Below are 19,765 nucleotides of genomic sequence, written 5' to 3'. Positions count from 1 at the left end.
TTTTCTGCACATGGGACAGGGCGACTGCACTGTATTAAGGAGAGGATGACCGGGGCCATGTATTGCGAGATTTTGGGGAACAACCTCCTTCCCTCAGTTAGAGCATTGTAGATGGGTCGAGGCTGGGTCTTCCAACATGACAATGACCTGAAGCACACAGCCAGGATAACCAAGGAGTGGCTCTGTAAGAAGCATATCAAGGTTCTGGCGTGGCCTAGCCAGTCTCCAGACCTAAACCCAATAGAGAATCTTTGGAGGGAGCTCAAACTCTGTGTTTCTCAGCGACAGCCCAGAAACCTGACTGATCTAGAGAAGATCTGTGTGGAGGAGTGGGCCAAAATCCCTCCTGCAGTGTGTGCAAACCTGGTGAAAAACTACAGGAAATGTTTGACCTCTGTAATTGCAAACAAAGGCTACTGTACCAAATATTAACATTGATTTTCTCAGGTGTTCAAATACTTATTTGCAGCTGTATCATACAAATAAATAGTTAAAAAATCATATAGTGTGATTTCTGGATTTTTTTTTTTAGATTATGTCTCTCACAGTGGACATGCACCTACGATGACAATTTCAGACCCCTCCATGATTTCCAAGTGGGTGAACTTGCAAAATAGCAGGGTGTTCAAATACTTATTTTCCTCACTGTATTTTTAAACACAATTCACAATTGTATTGTGTGGCAGCGGGGGCGTGGTCAAGCGCCCGTCCGGGAGAGAGAAGCGGTAAGGGCGCTCACACCTGGGCCAAATTATGTCTAACACCTGTCTCTAATTGCAGTAGAGTGAGGAGAGCGGTTAAAAATGCCAGCAGCCACAGAGGAGGGGAGAAACTGACAACGAACTCAGCGTTCGACTAGATGGAAATTGTGGATACTAAAAAGATTGTGTGAATATTGTGGGCACTAAAAAAAAGGGGAATTAAAAGACGCACCTTGCCTTGAAGTCTTGCTTCCTGTCGTCTTTGTTCTATCAGCGTTACATATTGTATTAAACCACACAATGATGACTCTAAGACATTATAGATATTACAGTTTCATTTTCTGTTAATGCCTGATCTTCTGTAAAGCTGCTTTGAAATTATGTGTTGTGAAAGGCGCTATACAAATAAAACTAACTTGACTTGTTTTAATCAAAACATCCCTAAAATAACATGCTTTTACAAGACAATTAAAACTGACATAAGATATAAAGTCAAATAAAATAAATAATCAAAATAAAAAGTTAGTGGGGTGCATGCTTCAAACAAGATAAAACGGTGAGCAAATAATTGCTTCCCCTTTGAATTAAGTTTATTTTTCTTAATCCATTGGCAAATGTTTGTTTTTTGTCTTGTTTTATGCACAAACCTCACTAAATTATGTTAGATGTATGAGTGAAACAAGAACAAAACAATGTGCAAATAAGAATAATAACCTAATTCAAGATCTACAATGTTCTCTTAAAAACAAGTATTGATATCTTGTGCAATTTAGTTCCATAAGTATCTTGTTTTCAGGATTCCTGTAGCTGAACTGGTATGGTGCTGGCAATGACAAGGTTATGGGTTAATTTACAAGGAACAGACAAAGTAATAAAATGTATACCTTGAATGCACTATAAATGACTTAAAACGTCTTCCAAATGCATGAAATTAAATGGAAGGATTACTTATGGAAAACAAGACAGAAATATCCTGATTAAGAAAATTGTTTATTTATAGATTCAAACACTGAGGCACTGTTAGACAATAATCAAACTCTTCATTTATACATTAGACAGAATTGCAGTAGCAAATAGTTTCTCGTGCCACGTTACAGAGAACTCTGACAGGAGGGAAATGATTCTTGCGTGTAACACTTATGACCATCTTGCATGTTGAATCCATCTTTCCTTCTGCCTCCGGCTTTAGGCAATAATCATACGAGAGGCACAATGGAAAGGCAAATAACTGCCCCCGTAAAGGCTTCAAAGCAGCCGTGAATCAGACTGAACACAGGCACTTTTGCTTGGATAACAGCCTGAAGGACGAACAATGATTGTGAAAGGAGATCTATCTCTCTCTTCATCTATCTTTCTACCTGTTTCCTTCAGTCTTTTAGGGCGCTCTGGCCTAAGGTAATGGCAGCAGGTGTGAGCATGGGAAAAGCCTCTCGGTTATGCACTGAAATATTCGCTTACACCTGTTGCGCGACTGTGTGTGTGTTTATGTGTGTGTGTGTGTTATGGCCACTTTACCCTCCTTGTATGAGCATGTGCATGGTTTTGTTATTCAAATAATCAAGGCTGATCACCTTTCAAACATGCCCAATTTTTGTCTCAGATTTCAGTCATTCCAAGAACAAGGTAGGAAAAACAGACAGATAATGTAGGTCAACATATTTTTCACACTTTCGAGATGTACAATGACAACAGGAGATTGTGTGACTCTTTGGCTAGTAAGAGGTGAGGCCTTTCGGGCAATATGACAACATTTCATCTGGAATTCTATCAGGTAAGAATGTTTTACGGTGTGTCTCCATTATGTGGTTTACAAGGACATACAATATATCCTCTTAAATAAATGTTTAAGTGCATTAAAGCTGCATTGGAAAACATAGACATTACATTAAAATTAGTTTTTGTATAATTTAGAAAGAATATATTACAGTAGCACAACTTCCAATTTTATATTAAAGATTAACAAAGAAAATCGAAAGCATGGTAAAAATAAAACAGTAATGCGAAATGTTTTGTGACCCGATCCAAAATAGGAACGTTACCTCATTGGCTCAAATAAATAATAAGAAAATGACAAACAATAAAAATGAGTTCAAACAAACCACAATAGTCTGAAAAATTGCAAAGTCATTAAAAGCAATCAATAATGAGAAAAAAACATAATTACTCTAAAAACTATTCCAAAAGAGATGAGTTTCCACAAGTTCAAAAGACAAACTAATTGCTCGTGATTTTGGCCGCAAAGCAAGAAGCCAAATAATAAAAAAACACAAACGTCTGTCTGTCTCTGGGTTATAGACATGGTTTTGTTTCACATATATAAGCGATTTAAAAAATGACAAACCCACAGCTGAAGGGTGAATCTCACAAAAACCGTCAACCCAAAATATATATATATATTTAAAAAAAAATTTATTTTTTATTTTTCAAATAATATGTATGATAATTGAATTGTTTTGCATTATGGTAGTGAAAATTGGGGAGGAAATGTGCTAATATGTAATGGAAATAATAATAATAAAAAAATGTTTTATAGTCCTAAAAACAGGCTTTGTTCAATTTTATTTCGTTTACATGAATAAAATAAACCCCTAAAGATATCACATTATTTTCATTACAATTAAACACATTTTATGCCCAAATTCTCATTTATGTTAAAACATGGGTGCTTTTGCTTATTTTTTTTGCAACTCTAATTATTCTCATTTGATTTTTAATACTATAATACAGTAAAAATGATCGCAATAACCAGATACTACCATGATGTATAAATACGTTACAGTTTAAATATATATATTTTTTCTTTTTCAAACTAAACTAATGAGTATTTTTGCATTATAGTAATAAGAATTGGGAATGAAATGTGCTTAAATGCCATGAAAATAATGCAGAAATTCTTATTAGTCCTATAACAGGCTTGATTTGATTGAATTTCATTTGATTTTGGCATGAAATACGACCCAGAAATGTTCTTGACGGCTTTTGTGAGATACCCGCTAAAATCCTTTCACTGAAAAATTAATTCGCTGAGATTGCATAACAGTACCTCACACTGACCCAGGCTTGTATTTATTATATATGATCATATCTTATCATTTAAAGACTATTGCAGCCATTTGGGAAGTACCTGAAACCCGTGGGCCACAGCTTTGTATTCTTAAGTACATTTGTGATGTATTTACACATTAAAAGTCAAACACTTTGCCATTTAAGGCCAACACCACCAAAGTCCTGCAACTATGTGAAGCTTTGAGTTCTTTCATAATGTCTGTATGACAAATGCTTGTGATCTCTGCAGCATCTCATGGTCCAAAACAAAAGGCAGATTGGTTTTAAAGGCTGGATAAATTGTCTTTTTTTTTAAGAATATCTCCATATATCACTTGCTTTTGTTTCTTTGGTTGATCAGCTTTTTTTGGTAACACAAAAGTTCCTGATATATTACTATGGGATGCCTTTTTTTAGTTTTTAATGATAATTTTTACTCTTCTATGTACACCTTCTTTTTATTGTGAAACTTGTTTCCTCCTCTATTTTGAGGTCCATTTCTGTCCATTCTTCACTGTTTGTGAGCATCTCTGGCTACTCAATGTCTTTGGTTGTCTTGGAAGCAATAGATGTGGGCATAGAATGACGGGAAAAAAAAAACAATCAAACATGCAAGACTTCTCTTAATTGTGCTCTCTTTTAAAGACACTCAGTTTCTCTGTGCTCTATTTCTCAGTAAGGCCTCCAGACAGACTCATCAATGCGCGTTGAAGCGTTCATCGCCGTGGGCGAGTTGCTATGGCTACCGTCGGCATCCACCCCGTCGCTCTGGTTACCGAGGCTAGCGTTGATCAGACTGTTGTTCCCGCCTGTGGCGCCCCCGCCTCCTCCTGCCGCGGTACAGGACGTCAGCATGCGAGTTGGTGACCGTTCGCCCCCGGTTCCCACGCCGCCGCCGGTCGGGACCATGGAGAACTGGTAGGAGCCAGATCCGGTGCCGTAGTACAAGTGATATGGCGAGGAGTTGGTCTGGAAGTGGGAGTTCTGGTTCTGGTTGCCAGGATACGGAGGTGGCAGGTAGGTGTGATAGCGGCTGGAGGCAGGCATCCCGGCCACGCTGAGACCGCCGATTCCAGTGCTGGACGGGTTGGGGGAGTAAGTGAAGGGACCCGAGTAATGCATGTGTGAATCAGAGAAACGAGAAGCCGTTAATGGAGAGAGAGATGGGAATGATGTTCTCTGCTGGAACAGATCTGTACCTGAATGAGAGACAAAGAGAAAGAGGTGTAAATTTTACTTGATAATTGGTGAAACTTATGTTCAAATAATAGCAAATAACTTGAACTGAAACTGTTCAGTGCTAAAAACAATGCAAGTTCTTGAGTGAACACGCAAGCCACCGTTAACAAGCATTTTTCATGCACTCAAGAAACAGGAAAGTGGAACAGGCATAAGTATACATTTACTCAAAAACAACCTAAATTGTGGGTTGTTTCTAACCAAAGCTGTACCATATGCCTTTAAAAGAAATGGAATATGACACATGAGTCACATGGACTTTTTTTAATTAAACTGTTGGTTCCTTTTTGAGCTTTAAAGTGTTAGTTAGTTAGTTTAAATTCTCTCATCATTTACCCACCCTCATGCCATCCCAGATGTGCATGACTTGATTTATTCAGCAAAACACAAATGAAAACAAGATTTTTAGAAGAATATCTCAGCTCTGTAGGTTCATACAATGCAAGTGAATGGGTGCCAATATTTTGAAGCTCCAAATTTCACATAAGGGCAACACAAAAGTACTCCAGATGACTCATTGGTTAAGTTCAGACACAATATGATAGGTGTGGGTGAGAAAAGTCAATATTTAAGTCCTTTTTCCTTCACTTTCATTTTCTCCTTCTTCTGTTTTTGGTGATTCACATGCATATCTTCATGCATCTCGCCCCCTACTGGGCAGGGATGAGAATTTATGATAAAAAATGACTTAAATATTGACCTGTTTCTCACACACACCTATCATATTGTGTCTGAATACATGGATTTAACCACTGGAGGCATGTTGATTACTTTAATGCTGACTTTATGTAGATTTTGGAGCTTCAAAATGTTGGCACCCATTCACTTGCATTGTGAGGACCTACAAAGCTGAAATATTCTTCTAAAAATCTTAATTTGTGTTCAGCAGAAGAAAGAAAGTCATACACTTCTGGGATGCTAGTAGGGTGTGTACACCATGAGAGATGTTTCATTTTTGGGTGAACTATCTCTTTAAAGAGAGGCACAAACAACTGCCATTGCATTAAAAAGGTGGCCCACAATAAACATTAAAACATCTGCTTTTGTGTTTCGCATTTTTGGGTAAACTATAACATTAAGCTGATCTGTGATCTCTACACTACCACCTGGTGTGAACACGCTGATTCTGTCTCTCAGGACACGTGATGAAATGTCAGTGTGAGTGGATCTCTGTTCCTCAACATTATGAGCCTGAGGAGGAAGAGGATGATGACGACGACTGGTATGCTCTGATATCGGGAGTCTCACTTATTGAGTTTAGTGTTCAAGTGCATCAAGAGTTATGATTCAAGTCAATGCACAAGATGAAAACAGGTGTAATGAAATAAAATCTGTGCACGTATGCACGCGCACACACACACACACACACACACACACACACACACACACACACACACACACACACACACACACACACACACACACAGTTGTGTTTCCATGTTTTATGGGGACTTTCCATAGACATAATGGTTTTTATACTGTACAAACTTTATATTCTATCCCCTAAACCTAACCCTACCCCTAAACCTAACCCTCACAGAAAACTTTCTGCATTTTTACATTTTCAAAAAACATAATTTAGTGTGATTTATAAGCTGTTTTCCTCATGGGGACCGACAAAATGTCCCCACAAGGTCAAAAATTTCGGGTTTTACTATCCTTATGGGGACATTTGGTCCCCACAAAGTGATAAATACACGCTCACACACACACACACACACACACACACACACACACACACACAAACACACAAACCAATCATTTAATTCCATTTCAAATCACTAATGATAAGTTAAGTTAAAGGTAAATCAACAAAGTAAATGAAGATTTGTAACACCACTCTTGATAATTTAGAAAAAGTTTACAAAAATCTATTAAAATCATGGTTAGGTTAAGAGTTTGGGTTAGACCTTATTGTTAGGTTTAGGTTGGGGTTGGGGTTAAACTTAGGAAAAATCATATTATTGATTATTAAATTGTTTTTGTATGATTTTTTTGTCTCAAACTAATTATACGACTTGTCATGAGACAAGGGTTCATAAACGTATTCCAGCATAGGGATTGAAAGTACTACAAGACCTCTGGCCTGACACTACATATTTTTAATGGCACATATGGACTTGATAAGGTGCTTTGACACAATACAAACACCATCTGCTGTCTGTTTTGTCAGTTTGTTGTCTGGTTTTAAATTTGTGCATATTGCCCAGATGCAAACAGGGGCTGTTGGGATACTGGAGCAGGCTTTGGCATGCCAGCGCCCGAGGGAGGAGAATGTCGGCTGTGCGTGCAACTGACTTGTTGAAATTTCTTCCCCCACTGTTTGTCTGGGGCGCTGGGTCCATTTGCAAACAGAAACAGAAACAGAAAGAGCGAGCGAGCGATAGAGAAAAACATACAGTTCCATTTCAATTTCCCCAACTTCAGGGATGTTTCTTCACAGAACATTTTCAGTTCAGATCTTTCTCTCTCTCTCTCTCTCTCTCTCTCTCTCGTGCTCTTTCTCTCTCTCTCTCTCTCTCTCTCTCTCGCTCTCTCTCTCTCTCTCGCTATCTCTCTGTCACTCTCACTCTCTCTCTCTCTCTCACTCTCTCTCTCGCTCACTCTCTCTCTCTCTCTCTTGCTCTTTTCTCGCTCTCTCTCTCGCTATCTCTCTGTCACTCTCACTCGCTCTCTCTCTCGCTCACTCTCTCTCTGAGGGTATTTTCTTTCTCTTTTGTCCGCTTCTGAAAGTTTGGGGGTCTGCATTTGATTCTCAGAGAGAGAATTCTAGAATTCTGCTGGTGGTGATTCAACAAAAGTGCTCACATTGTAAAAAACGTATCGTTTTCCTGTAAAATTATCTAAACACCCTTAAAACAAGATAAAGTTACTTCAGAAACAAAATGGTCTAATATAATAAGACTTATGCTCAGAGAATATATTTAGAAATACGTTTATTATTCTAATAGCAAACAGTATTGGCTATTCGTTTTTCCCAGTTTATATACATAAATATAATAAAATGTAACAACTTTTATGGTTAAAACGGGGGAAAAAACTATTTCAGGAAAAATAAAAATTTATCCAAGATAAATTCTCTGAAAATGTCTTATTATCTCACTTTTCCGAAGTAAACTTAGTTTGTTTTAAAAGGATTGTTCACATGAAAATTACAATTTTGTCATAATTTACTCAACTATCATAATGTTCCAAAAACCCATGTGACTTTTCTTTCCTCTGTAGAACACAAAAGAAGTACAGTCTCAGTCACCATTCACTTTCATTCTATTTAAAAAATAAAAAAGATGCAATGAAAGTGAATGGTGACTGAGACTGTACTTCTTTTGTGTTCTACAGAAGAAAGAAATGTCGCATGGACATTCTGCCTAACATCTCCTTTTGTGTTTTGAAAGTTATGCTGGTTTGGAACAACGTGAGGGTGAGTAAATAATGGCATGACTTTTTGTTTTTTGGCGAACTATCCCTTTGCGGATGTTCAGATATTTTACTTTCTACAAAAGTAGAAATCAGACAAAACAGATATAACCAGATATAACACCTAATCTGACTCAGTGGCTCTATCTAGAGCCTCAAATGGAAATAACAACATCATTGGTGTGTTGCTCTTAAGCAAGAATGTTAATATAATGTAGTTTGCTGTATTTATACGTTTATAAGAGAGAGAGAGAGAGATCGTTTACGGGCATGTCCATCATGTTGTATGCGTTTGTCTTTTGTTTAAGTTAAGCATTCAATTATTATATATGTCATCAAGCCGGTTCTCGCCTCCTCCTTTCCATTGAACTGAGTTACAGTATAACACAAGATCTGCATTAATATTAGCTATACACGACAGAAAAAGAGAGAAAGAATGTTTTAAAAGAGAAAAATCATGGGAATTGTCATGGGTATGTAGAATATATATATATATACACAATTAGGCCTATGTGTGGTTTATTATAATGCACACTGAATCTGAATGCTACTCTAGATTTAGTGGATTTGACATTGATGGGTTTGAAATAACAATAAATTGTTGTTAGTAACAACAAATAACTTTTGGTATTTTGCATGGTGGCTGAATCCACATATTTAGGATTGGTGGTAATCGTTAAAGAACTGGCCATTGAAAACCTGTATTGGTTGACCATTAACCCTCAGACACCCAAGTGTTCTGACACATTTTGGAATATTTTGTTTTGGGGTGAATTTTATGTGACTTTAGCAAACAAAGTCAGTCAATAGGAAAACTCAGATTTTTAATCTGAATATTTGTAAGGACACATTCCTTTATGGTCACTCCCTCAATGGCAGGAAAATATGATTTCTTGGAAGTTCAGCAGTCACAATTTCAAATGAAATAATAATAATAATATTAATAAAAAAACAAACACATTTTCTTTCACAAATGGCAGTTTCATAAGAATAGACATTCCTTTGGACCAGAATGTCTTTGTCTGTTTTTATAACGCGTAAGCGGTCCCCCCCCCTCCATCCCCCGTCGTGATTTTGCCCACAACAGCGAGCAGTTCAGTTTGGCGTTTTCCACTAGACCACAGTCAAGCGTGTAACACGACTCTCTACAAAGGTTTGCCTCATTTGACTGCAGTAGAAACTGATTTTGATTGTTAACAGAAGAGCAAGCAGTAGCTAGTCGCTGTAATAGTGTGTTCGATGGGCAGTCGCTGTGTGTTTGTTTTGTTGCGGGATCAGGGCCCTGGTGTGGATGCAAATGTTGGCCCTCACCTGTGAAATTGCAATGCAAAGATGGATTACACCTGGATCAGGCAAATTATGTGGCCAGAGAGAAAAAAGAAACAGCGAGAGAGATAGATATAGAGAAACATTGAGACAGATATACATGAAACTCTATATTATCTAATTGAATTGTTTATCATTGATTCAGTACGTGCAAAATCACAAAACGGGGCGGAAAAAACAATGTTCATATGCCAATTTGGATGCCAGACTTGCTGCATTGTTCATGGTTTGACTTTGTGCTTTGTGGTTTTATGCACGACTGGTGACAAAAACCCACAAGAACCCACCAACCATTGCTTACAGCCATTGATAACATGCATTTTCTATATACCTCATCAACTACACCAAACACAATGGGCTCAAAAGGTATTTGGACACTGAAGCAACACTTTTAAATATCAAAATATTTATAAATACTTAAAATATGTCTCTCTTTAATTTTGGTCAATTTTATATTTACACTTTTTTTTTTAATAAAAAAATTCAATAAATTATATATATTATATTTATATAATTATTTTATTATACTATGCAATATTATGTTATACTTTATTATACTATGCAATGGTAAAATATTACTTTCCTAACATTCACACGTTATTTGAATGCTCTGATTTAACTCAAGAGCCCTTATCTCTCATGAAGCAAAACCTTTGAGATTTCATTTTATCACTCCACAGAAATAAATTATGTGTGTATAACCAGTACTGCTTGACCCACTCCAAGCGGGATTCGAACCGGCGTCTCTGGCATGGAAGGCGGGCGCGCTAACGAGGAGGCTAAAGGCTACAGCCCCTAGCAGCAGTAGCTATTGCACCTCTTGAGGCCAGGGGAGTGAGCTTCACAGCTACCAACCAGCTGGCTACCATTACACTCAACCCCCTAAACCCCCTAAACCTCACTCACATCCGGGTCACGGCACCACTTTAACAGATCATACTTGACCAACTCAGAGTAGGATTCAAACTGGGATCTCTGGCATGAGAGGCAGCGTGCTAATGAGGTGGCCATGGCGTTTTGTTGTTCTTCTATGACACATTTGGCTCACGTGCTGACTCGCATGTTCTTCTTCATTCATATCCCGGTCCTTGTGTTGCAAGTACAACACTCTCTCAGTTGAGCTACCACATTCAAATAAGCTTTTAAATGTAAGTAATGCAGTTATCTGTTGTTTTACTCATGATATGTGTGAAAGTGAAATAAAGTTATTGTTATTATAGCACGTCTAGTGATTATTTCGGCACGAAATTGGCACGATATGTACAGTACAACAACTCACGTAAATATCGTGAAAATGTAGGTATAGTTACGTGATTACGTATTGACCAAGTTGCGGCAATCTAATTAAAATATAGCCTCGTTTTTTTTTTTATTAAGAGTCAAAAAACTGGAGCTGGATGTTTTGGAGCTGTGGTTAAAATGGGTAAAAGTTTGCGCTGGACATTGATTAATAATAACTGAAGGTAATGGCATATCGTTCAGATGGAGCAGAGAACCCGAGATGCAGGCAAACATGTAGATTTTGTGTGTTTATGTTTATGCTGTAGTCCATAAGACAACACGGCATGTCACATGCAAACAAGCTCGTCTCAGACATGTGCTGCACTGCAAACTCGTATATACACTGTCGCCATCAGGACAGAGCAGGTTTCCATTCACAAACATCTGATACTCTACAGGAGATTTACAAATCAGTTCGGGAATAGATCAGGTGTTAAATAGTCCTCCAGCGAGGAATTGTGACCTTGCTGACTCTAAAAATTAATTTGCTGAAACAATTGCATCATGACCCAATTATTAAGCAGCTTTTGCTGTTCACCAGGACAATGAAAGGAATCAATATGCAGCGAGTCTCTCGATCTCTCTGAAGCTTTTATTATGAAATATAAGAACTGTTGGATCTAATTACCACCAGATCATTGCAGTTCAGAGCGTTGAGTCAAAATTACACACTCACACAGCAGAGAAGACATGCTGTTCTGAACACATTGGAAACAAAATCACAAATTAGATATTTTTGATGTCTCTTAGACGGCAGTAATATTTTATGGTGAGCCTCTGATTTTTCTCCTGAGAAAAAGACGCTCCATTTCAATGAGTGTGTTTACATGCTCAGCAATATGCTGATAATTTCCCAAAATCAGCTTATTCAAACAACCTAATAGCGCAAGAAACCCGTGTTTAAACTAGATTTGAAATAATTGGGCTAATCTCCGCTTTTGACGTCAAAACGTAAACAGGCATGCCCACAACACATGCGCACATTGAAGAAACAGGAAAAGGTGTTTATATGCAGAGCGAAATCAGGGAAATGGGCAAAGTGGATTATTCTTAAGGTGTTTACGTTTCGATGTCAGAAGTCTCATTCTTGCATCGTCAGATTTTTGGAACAAACTGATTTTTAGTACTTAGCGTATTGGTGTGCATATTAATGCACCCAATGATTATCTTTGCGATTCTGTTTGGTGATGCTAGTAGCACAGATATTACACACTTCAGCTTTAATGTCAAATGCGTTTCCTCACAGAGGAGAAATTAAGATGAAACTGCCACCTGGTATTTTGTAACGTGTCACCTGCAAATCTATCAGGAATAATATATAATAATAAATCAATGAAAAGTGCAATTAAAGAAAGCCATAACTTAAATGTTCACGAGTGCATCTATGTGTGTGTTAGTGTGCGGTTCAGGTAAAATGACTCAGCTGGTTTAGATGTTTGAGGTTTGCTGGAACAGGGAGGGTAGGAATTCTGCGTTGCCATGGGGCAAACACTGCCAGCTCCAGGTATGTGACTGTGTGACCATGGCAGCCAGAGTTTGTGTGAATGTTTTTTAGTGCGCTGAGTGTTTATATGTCTGTGTTGCTGAAAAGGTTGCCAAAGCAGTTGTGTGTGTATTTCAACATTTGTGTGTATGTGTGCAGGTGTGTATGTGTGTGTGAGTGTGCGCGAAACAGGGAGGTAATATGTGTATATGTGCATTTGTGGATGCCAGAAGGCTTTTCTATTCATATACGTATATGAATATTGTTTCTTTACATTAAATGCAATTTTAAGTGAAAATGTGTGTGTTCATAGTAAGCTAGATCTGACACAACCTCCTTTTGGGGATATTCGGGGATGCATGAACAATGTAAACAATAGAAGACTATGGTAAGTCTCCATATGGGTTTGTTTAAATGGCATGTTTCAACTTTTCCAGATCAAAGATATTACTGAAAAATGACAAAGTAATCCTAAATGCCCCTCCCCGAATGCTGCATTGTGATTAGATCATTAATATTATAGTTCACCCAATATTAAGGGCGAAACACACACATATACATACACGCTTCTGTTTAATTAATAGGTAAACCACCTGAAGACAACAGTGTGTGTTGTGTGTCTGTAAGGTCTCTTACTTGTCCAGCGTAAATCGTCTTCCAATTTGCATGTCTTCAATGCAGGAGTGTCGATCTGATCTGGCCATAATCCTATACAAATAAAAAAATTATAGTTTAATAAAATATTTTTTAAAAAGTATATATATATATATATATATATATATATATATATATATATATATATATATATATATATATATATATAATGACAGATCATTTAGCCAATTATATGAAATATACAAATTATTAAATTAATTATGCACATTAATATCAGGAAAAATATATATTTTTTACCCTTTTGACAATATTCATGCATACAGTAGGACATTGAATATCATCAAAAGGTGTGTATGTATAGATAGATAGATAAAAAAAGTATTTTAGCCTATTTTTTTATTTTAAAATATCAATTTCATAACAAAATTACATTGAAATGAATTGTGTGACATTTAACAAAATTAAACGAATACAACTAAAAATATATATTTTTTATTTTATTAAAGATTACTCAGTTCAATCTGATGGAATCTTTTTTTAATAAAAGTTAAGTGCGTAAATCCCCCAAAAAAAGATTTTTGTGAATGCACAATGGATATTCCATATATATGTGTTGTGTAGTTGGTGGTATTGTGAAAGAATGCATTTGTCCACACATGTTGTGCATGAGCGGCAGAGCTCATCAAAGGTGCGAGAACAAAATAAACACTTTTGACTCTAAATCTTACACTGGTGTCACATTACACACACTCACACACAGATGTCAGAACTGTCAAAATGTGTGCGTGGTGGTGTGTGTGTGTATGTGCAATCAGATATCTTTGAAATCTTTTTGTTGTGCTGACACACCAGGAAAGTATCAGTGTTTCACAATGCTTTGGGTGTCTGTCAAATATGTGTTATAATCATACTTATCTCATCTTTAGCATTTGATATCTGTTTGTGTGTATATTGTCTTAACAGATGTTTTCAAAAACTTTGTCAGCATTAACACACAACTGTCATGTATATACACACACACACGCCGAGTCACTTTATGAAATAAAGAGTATCGCATGTGTGTGTTTGTGTGTGTCACGCCACACTGAACTGCCAATTTGACATGCAAATGAATCCTGTTTGCTCTTAGACTGAGATGATATAGTTGTAACAAGGTAATTGTTACAACACGCACATGCACGTACGCACACGCGCACTCACACACATGTAGTGTTTCCATGTTTTATGGGGACTTTCCATAGACATAATGGTTTTTATACTGTACAAACTTTATATTCTATCCCCTAAACCTAACCCTACCCCTAAACCTAACCCTCACAGAAAACTTTCTGCATTTTTACCTTTTCAAAAAACATAATTTAGTATGATTTATAAGCTGTTTTCCTCATGGGGACCGACAAAATGTCCCCACAAGGTCAAAAATTTCGGGTTTTACTATCCTTATGGGGACATTTGGTCCCCACAAAGTGATAAATACACACTCACACACACACACACACACACACACACACACATACACACACACACACACACACACACACACACACACACACACACACACACACACACACACACACACACAAGATTTGAGACAAGTTCATATTCAAGCAGATTTTTACATTTGCAGAGGAAAATGTGAGTGGCGCTTTCTTGTGTATTGTCAAAATGTAAAATATTTATTGTCACTATAGGGTTTTGTGGGTGGTTGTCAGGTCATTGCTATGCCGTTGCTAGGATGTTGTTTACCAGTGCAAGTCAAAAGAATCCACCCCAAATTCTCTATGATATTCCTGTCCCTAACTATGACAGGGTTCCCCTTTTTTCAATGTAAATCTTTGGAATTGTTTCGCCTGTTTTATCATCCACCAAATGAAAATCGAAAGTCTGATCGGTTGCAAAAGTACCACACGATTTGATATCATTCATGTCTGTAGCACATGTTCAAATAATTAACTCTAAGTATGAGCAACATTAATGGTGACGCTTGCCTTAGCAAACGCTCCTAACACATTGATTCCAGCCTCTCTCTCTCTCTCTGGTTTTCTCTGCACAATGATAAATTCTTCAGCATAAATGCGCTTATTCAAGCCACAGCTGGTGCTGCTAAAAATAAACATCTCGCCCAAATATTTTGATTGGCTGATATACAATGTCAATAACAGTTAGACAGAAACAGTGCATTTATGTGTGAGTCTATGAGCAGTACAATATGTACGCAACAGCAAGCATTTTTGCATGAGAGTATTAGGTCTTTCTCTGAAGGTTCTACCAGAGACCATTTAGCAGAGACGGGCCACTTCTATTAAAATGAATGGGAGAAATTGGAACACTCAACCTGGGAGCTCTAAGTACTCAACGGTTAACGGGTGTAGACAGGAAGTCCCACCTTACAATTAAAAGAGCCAATCAACTTTTAGCTACAGACATTGCCTGTCAATCAATTCGAGAACGTGCATGCGCATTAGCGATACAAGCTGTGAAAATTGTGTTTTCTAAAGTAATCTGAGGTAAAGAAGCACAATTTAGGATTCCACAGTTGTCAAATTTTATTACTCATTTGAAATATGTTCTTTGCTTGTAAACTTGATCAACCGTTTTTGAGATTTCGGTCTCTCCACATTCAAGCAGATAGGAGCTGAACTGGCATGACTGGAAAAAGGCTTCCCAAGAGCGTTCCAAAGATGGCCGACAGTGGACTGACTTGCTAGAAAGACTTTGGTTCTACTCACAAGCTCGGAAGTTGTAATTATGATGTTATGTGCGTTGGGATTTTGGTCAGAATACAATGGTGATAAAGCTATTCTTCAGCAACAGTAAACAAACTAATTGACTAATAAACTAAGAAACTAATAGTACAGTCAATATTCACAATTAGAACTTAATAGGGTGATTCTCATGAAACCGGTCAAGAAAATGCCTACATGTAGGACACTTTTTCACATTTTACCCTAATAAATAATGTCACAATGTAAAAAATCTTCATGGCCTCTTAAAATAGGCTTTATTTTCGCTATTCAAAATATAATTTCGTATTTGTTTCTTTTGATTTTGGAGTAAAATAGGACCAGGACATTTTCTTGAAAGGTTTCGTGAGAATCGCTCAAGAGTAGGGTTGCAGCGTTATACCACGGTATGAAAATTGATGGTTATCATACATGTCCATTTGCTTATCTATGGTATTGAGAAAAAAAATGCAACCAGACGGAAAATCTCACATGCGTGTGCGCATCTCCTTTCCTCCTCAACTGTCTGTCAGACTCGTCAATTTGCCCCACACGCACACACACACATGCAATATCAGAGAGAAGTGAGATAGGGGGCTGATATAAGTGAGTGTGTGTGTGTGAGTTAAAGCAGTGTTTCTCAACTGGTGGGTCGCAGGTCTATTCGGACTGGGTCGCAGACAGCTGGGAAGGAACAATGACATGGTTCTCCCATTGAAGATATTTCGGCGGCCGCCCAAGTGATAGCCTGTTTAGGACTGCCGAGGCAGAATTAATGATAATCTCACAATCAGCTAAATGCTTCTCATCTGCACTTTCGCACGAGTGTAACGTAACCAGCTCGCGATCATGATATACTCTGCTCTCTTGCACGCGCAACAACCGGGCTTGCCTCGATATTTCGGAGTGTAGACCTCAAAACTGATGTGACCGATTTCAATTCTAGTGAGACTTTTCTAGTTTAAAGCGTTACGGACAAAGTCAAGTCAAACCTCTCAAATAGTGGGCAGCCCTGACATAACAAACAGCACTGAGGAGGAATAGAGCAATACATCATCTCCTTTACCAAATTGTTTCAAGATTTTACATGAGGAAAAGTAACTGCTGTATATGACAAAATGTGTATAGTTTCATATTAAATAATCTAAAAGGTAGAATCTATTAGACCTCATTTTATATCAACAGTGGCAGTTGTAGTTAAAGTTTCAAGATGTGTTTCAGCTAGTGCTTATTTATGTTTGAAATTAGGAAACAAACGGGATAATAATGGGCTCATATAAGTAAATATGCTCTTCAATTTTTAAAAGGGGGGGAGACAACTTCCTGAAGATTTTGTTCTTGACGTCAACAACAAAAATCACCTGATGAATGTACAGTGAAAATCTCATACCATTGCAACACTACTCAAGAGCAATACAAATTTGCTTTCGCAATGATCCTGTAATTGGCCCTGAGAAAGTCGAGGTTTAAAGTCAATTTCGAGTTAACTATTTGTAATTATGACATTGTTTTGGCATTCGTGTGTGCTCATTTCATAAATACACTCATTAAGTAGCAATGTAGACTAGTCTCAGAACCAACACAAGCAAACACAGCCACCATTAAGTCTGGCTTTGCTCTCAGATCCTTCACCACACCTACTTAAAATGACTAAAACACACTCTGCAATTGTCATGAAAATATTCTTTTCTACTGGCCCAGTCGGGCCAGTGCATCAGATTTTTACTTGCCCTGCCAACATTTTCACTGGTCCCAGCTCAAAAATGAAATGTTTTTTACTATCATTGCTTAAAAAAAATGTGTCCGAAGCTAAAAACAATTTATATACTGAATACTGTATAAACAAAACGACAATTTCCACCAAAACTGTATCACATATATAAATTTAAAGATATGATTTATGCCTTATGCAATCTCATAAGCCCTTTATAGATATACATTAATAAAGACATCATATTAACCTCAGCTCTCCTGTCATTTTCACATTTTAGCGAAGAGTTCTGTGGAGAAAATGATGGGTTTTAAGATTTAGTCACTGAGTTACAGATTAGATTTTTGGCTGAATGTAATATACATATGAATCCCGGAGAGAGGAGACCCTGCTGCTAAATTGGTTGTGACGTGTAATATACATTAGGTAGATATTAGGCCTAATCTGTGAATTAAGAATGTGGACATTAGTCAACCCAAACAAGACCAAAACTGGCTGAAACACAAAGCACAGAAAGGAAAATACCTGTACATTCCAGAAATAAGAAATTAAATGTGTGTTATGAGGATGACTGTTTTAAATAGTCATCTTCGGCCTGCAGCTGAACAGCTCTGAAAATAATAACAGCAATAGTGATCTTGCTTCTTTTCATCAAACACCATGCGCATGTCGAATTGATGTTTAAACTTCGAAACATTACCTAATTAAATGTATACTTACATTTTGGATACTGAACAGCTCATGATATCCAGGCATGTGTATAACCGGGGTTCAACAAAGTTTATAATGTTTCATTCAGCTCTTCAAGATAGCACTTGCATGCACGTTAAACAGTTGGATATACGGTATAGAAAGTAACTGTTATTAATGTATTAATAATTTTCACCAGCATGTTAAAACGAAAAAATCTGGGAACTTCACGCACTATGAACATGGAATATGCAGGTAAAATGCTGCACAAGACATGCAATCCCGCTACGAAATTCTAGCTATTCTCTACACATTGGTAATTGCAGCTGCTAAGACACTTGGGAACGAGTGAGGACAGTTCTAGGAGACCATGCTATGCACACTCATGTGTGCTCATGCGACTGTGTTTCACCATGTCAAGTATATTATGCGCTTGTGCATCTTTGCGAGCTAAATACAATCGTGCTCGCTTGTTTCTGAGTGCTCGGTTAAAACACTTTATTCGCTCTGTGTGATTTTTGTGCTCTCTCGCTTGTTGTCTGCTTGCACTAATGTTATAAATGCAGCACTGGCCCGATCGACCAAAAGATAGTTCTAGCAACTGGCCAAAATCTCTCTAACAATGGCCCCAGCCCATTGGGCTGTCCTTATAGTTGCCATGGATGATATATAAAATTTGAGATCTCTTGAAAATCAGTTGTTTCTCCAAGACAGAAATGGGATGAAATGGAGAGGTTTCCTGCTTCTCAGATGTTTCTCTTGAGAAAGTTCCAGTGTTCTCACATTTGTCTCCTGTAGAGTTTCAGAAGAGAGCTCCATAATGTCTCAGAAGTCAGAAGCAGTTTTAGGAGAAACAATATGAGACGAAGTTGATCCCTGTAACTGAAGCATAGTCAAGTGCTCCATTAAGTCTCCTGAGCTTTGAAAGTGCAACTTCTGAGAAATTTTCATCTGGGTTTCGCATGTGATTTCTGAAGATGTGCTGCTACATGTTTGCTAAAGCTCAATTAAAGTTTAATTCGCCTCCACTGCCACAACAATCGTGTGTGTGTGTGTGTGTGTGTGTGCTGGTGGATGTGTATGCGGGACAGAAAATTGACAAATCTGTTTAAGCATGAACCAAGCCTGTGTTTGTGCTGTGAATTTTGTAACCTTATATTTGTTTACAGTCTGCTAACCTGAAGGTTCCAAAATGGATAGATAGATAGATAGATAGACAGACAGACAGACAGACAGATACAGAAAGCTTCAGACACGCATGTGTGTGTGTGTGTGAGTGCATATCGGCAGTGTTAGACTTATGACAGCTCCATAAAGAGATAATTCCTCTCCTAATCCACCTGCAGATATGGATACTAGATGTAAGTTGCCTGCTCAAACACACACACTGTAAAAGTAAATCTGTCTGAGCTCTGTCTGGATGAGTCAGTGCTTTGGTTTGCAGGAATGCTTGTGTAGAATTAAAGCATACACAATTAATATCAGGTCTGCGGTAATGGAGGAATTATACCAAAATCCCACAACAAAAATGCCA

General features: G+C 37.6%; 1 protein-coding gene across 3 annotated transcripts in view; it reads right to left on the bottom strand.

The window, feature by feature from the left end:
• Positions 1–1,678: 1,678 nt before the first annotated feature.
• LOC127617823 (runt-related transcription factor 3-like) overlaps positions 1,679–19,765 on the bottom strand; it is a 71,115-nt gene continuing 53,028 nt past the window's right edge. For all 3 annotated transcript variants that reach the window (XM_052089919.1, XM_052089918.1, XM_052089920.1), the window contains 2 exons: positions 13,129–13,200; positions 1,679–4,945 (listed from right to left, as the gene is read on the bottom strand). In XM_052089919.1, coding sequence (XP_051945879.1) covers positions 4,419–4,945; positions 13,129–13,200 — 599 coding nt within the window. In that variant the 3' untranslated portion in view covers positions 1,679–4,418. The remainder of the gene's footprint in view (positions 4,946–13,128; positions 13,201–19,765) is intronic.

Source organism: Xyrauchen texanus, chromosome 24, assembly GCF_025860055.1.
Source record: "Xyrauchen texanus isolate HMW12.3.18 chromosome 24, RBS_HiC_50CHRs, whole genome shotgun sequence".
Lineage (NCBI taxonomy): Eukaryota > Metazoa > Chordata > Actinopteri > Cypriniformes > Catostomidae > Xyrauchen > Xyrauchen texanus.
The sequence above is the reverse complement of the archived record's forward strand: the minus strand, read 5'-3'. Positions and strand labels throughout refer to the sequence as shown.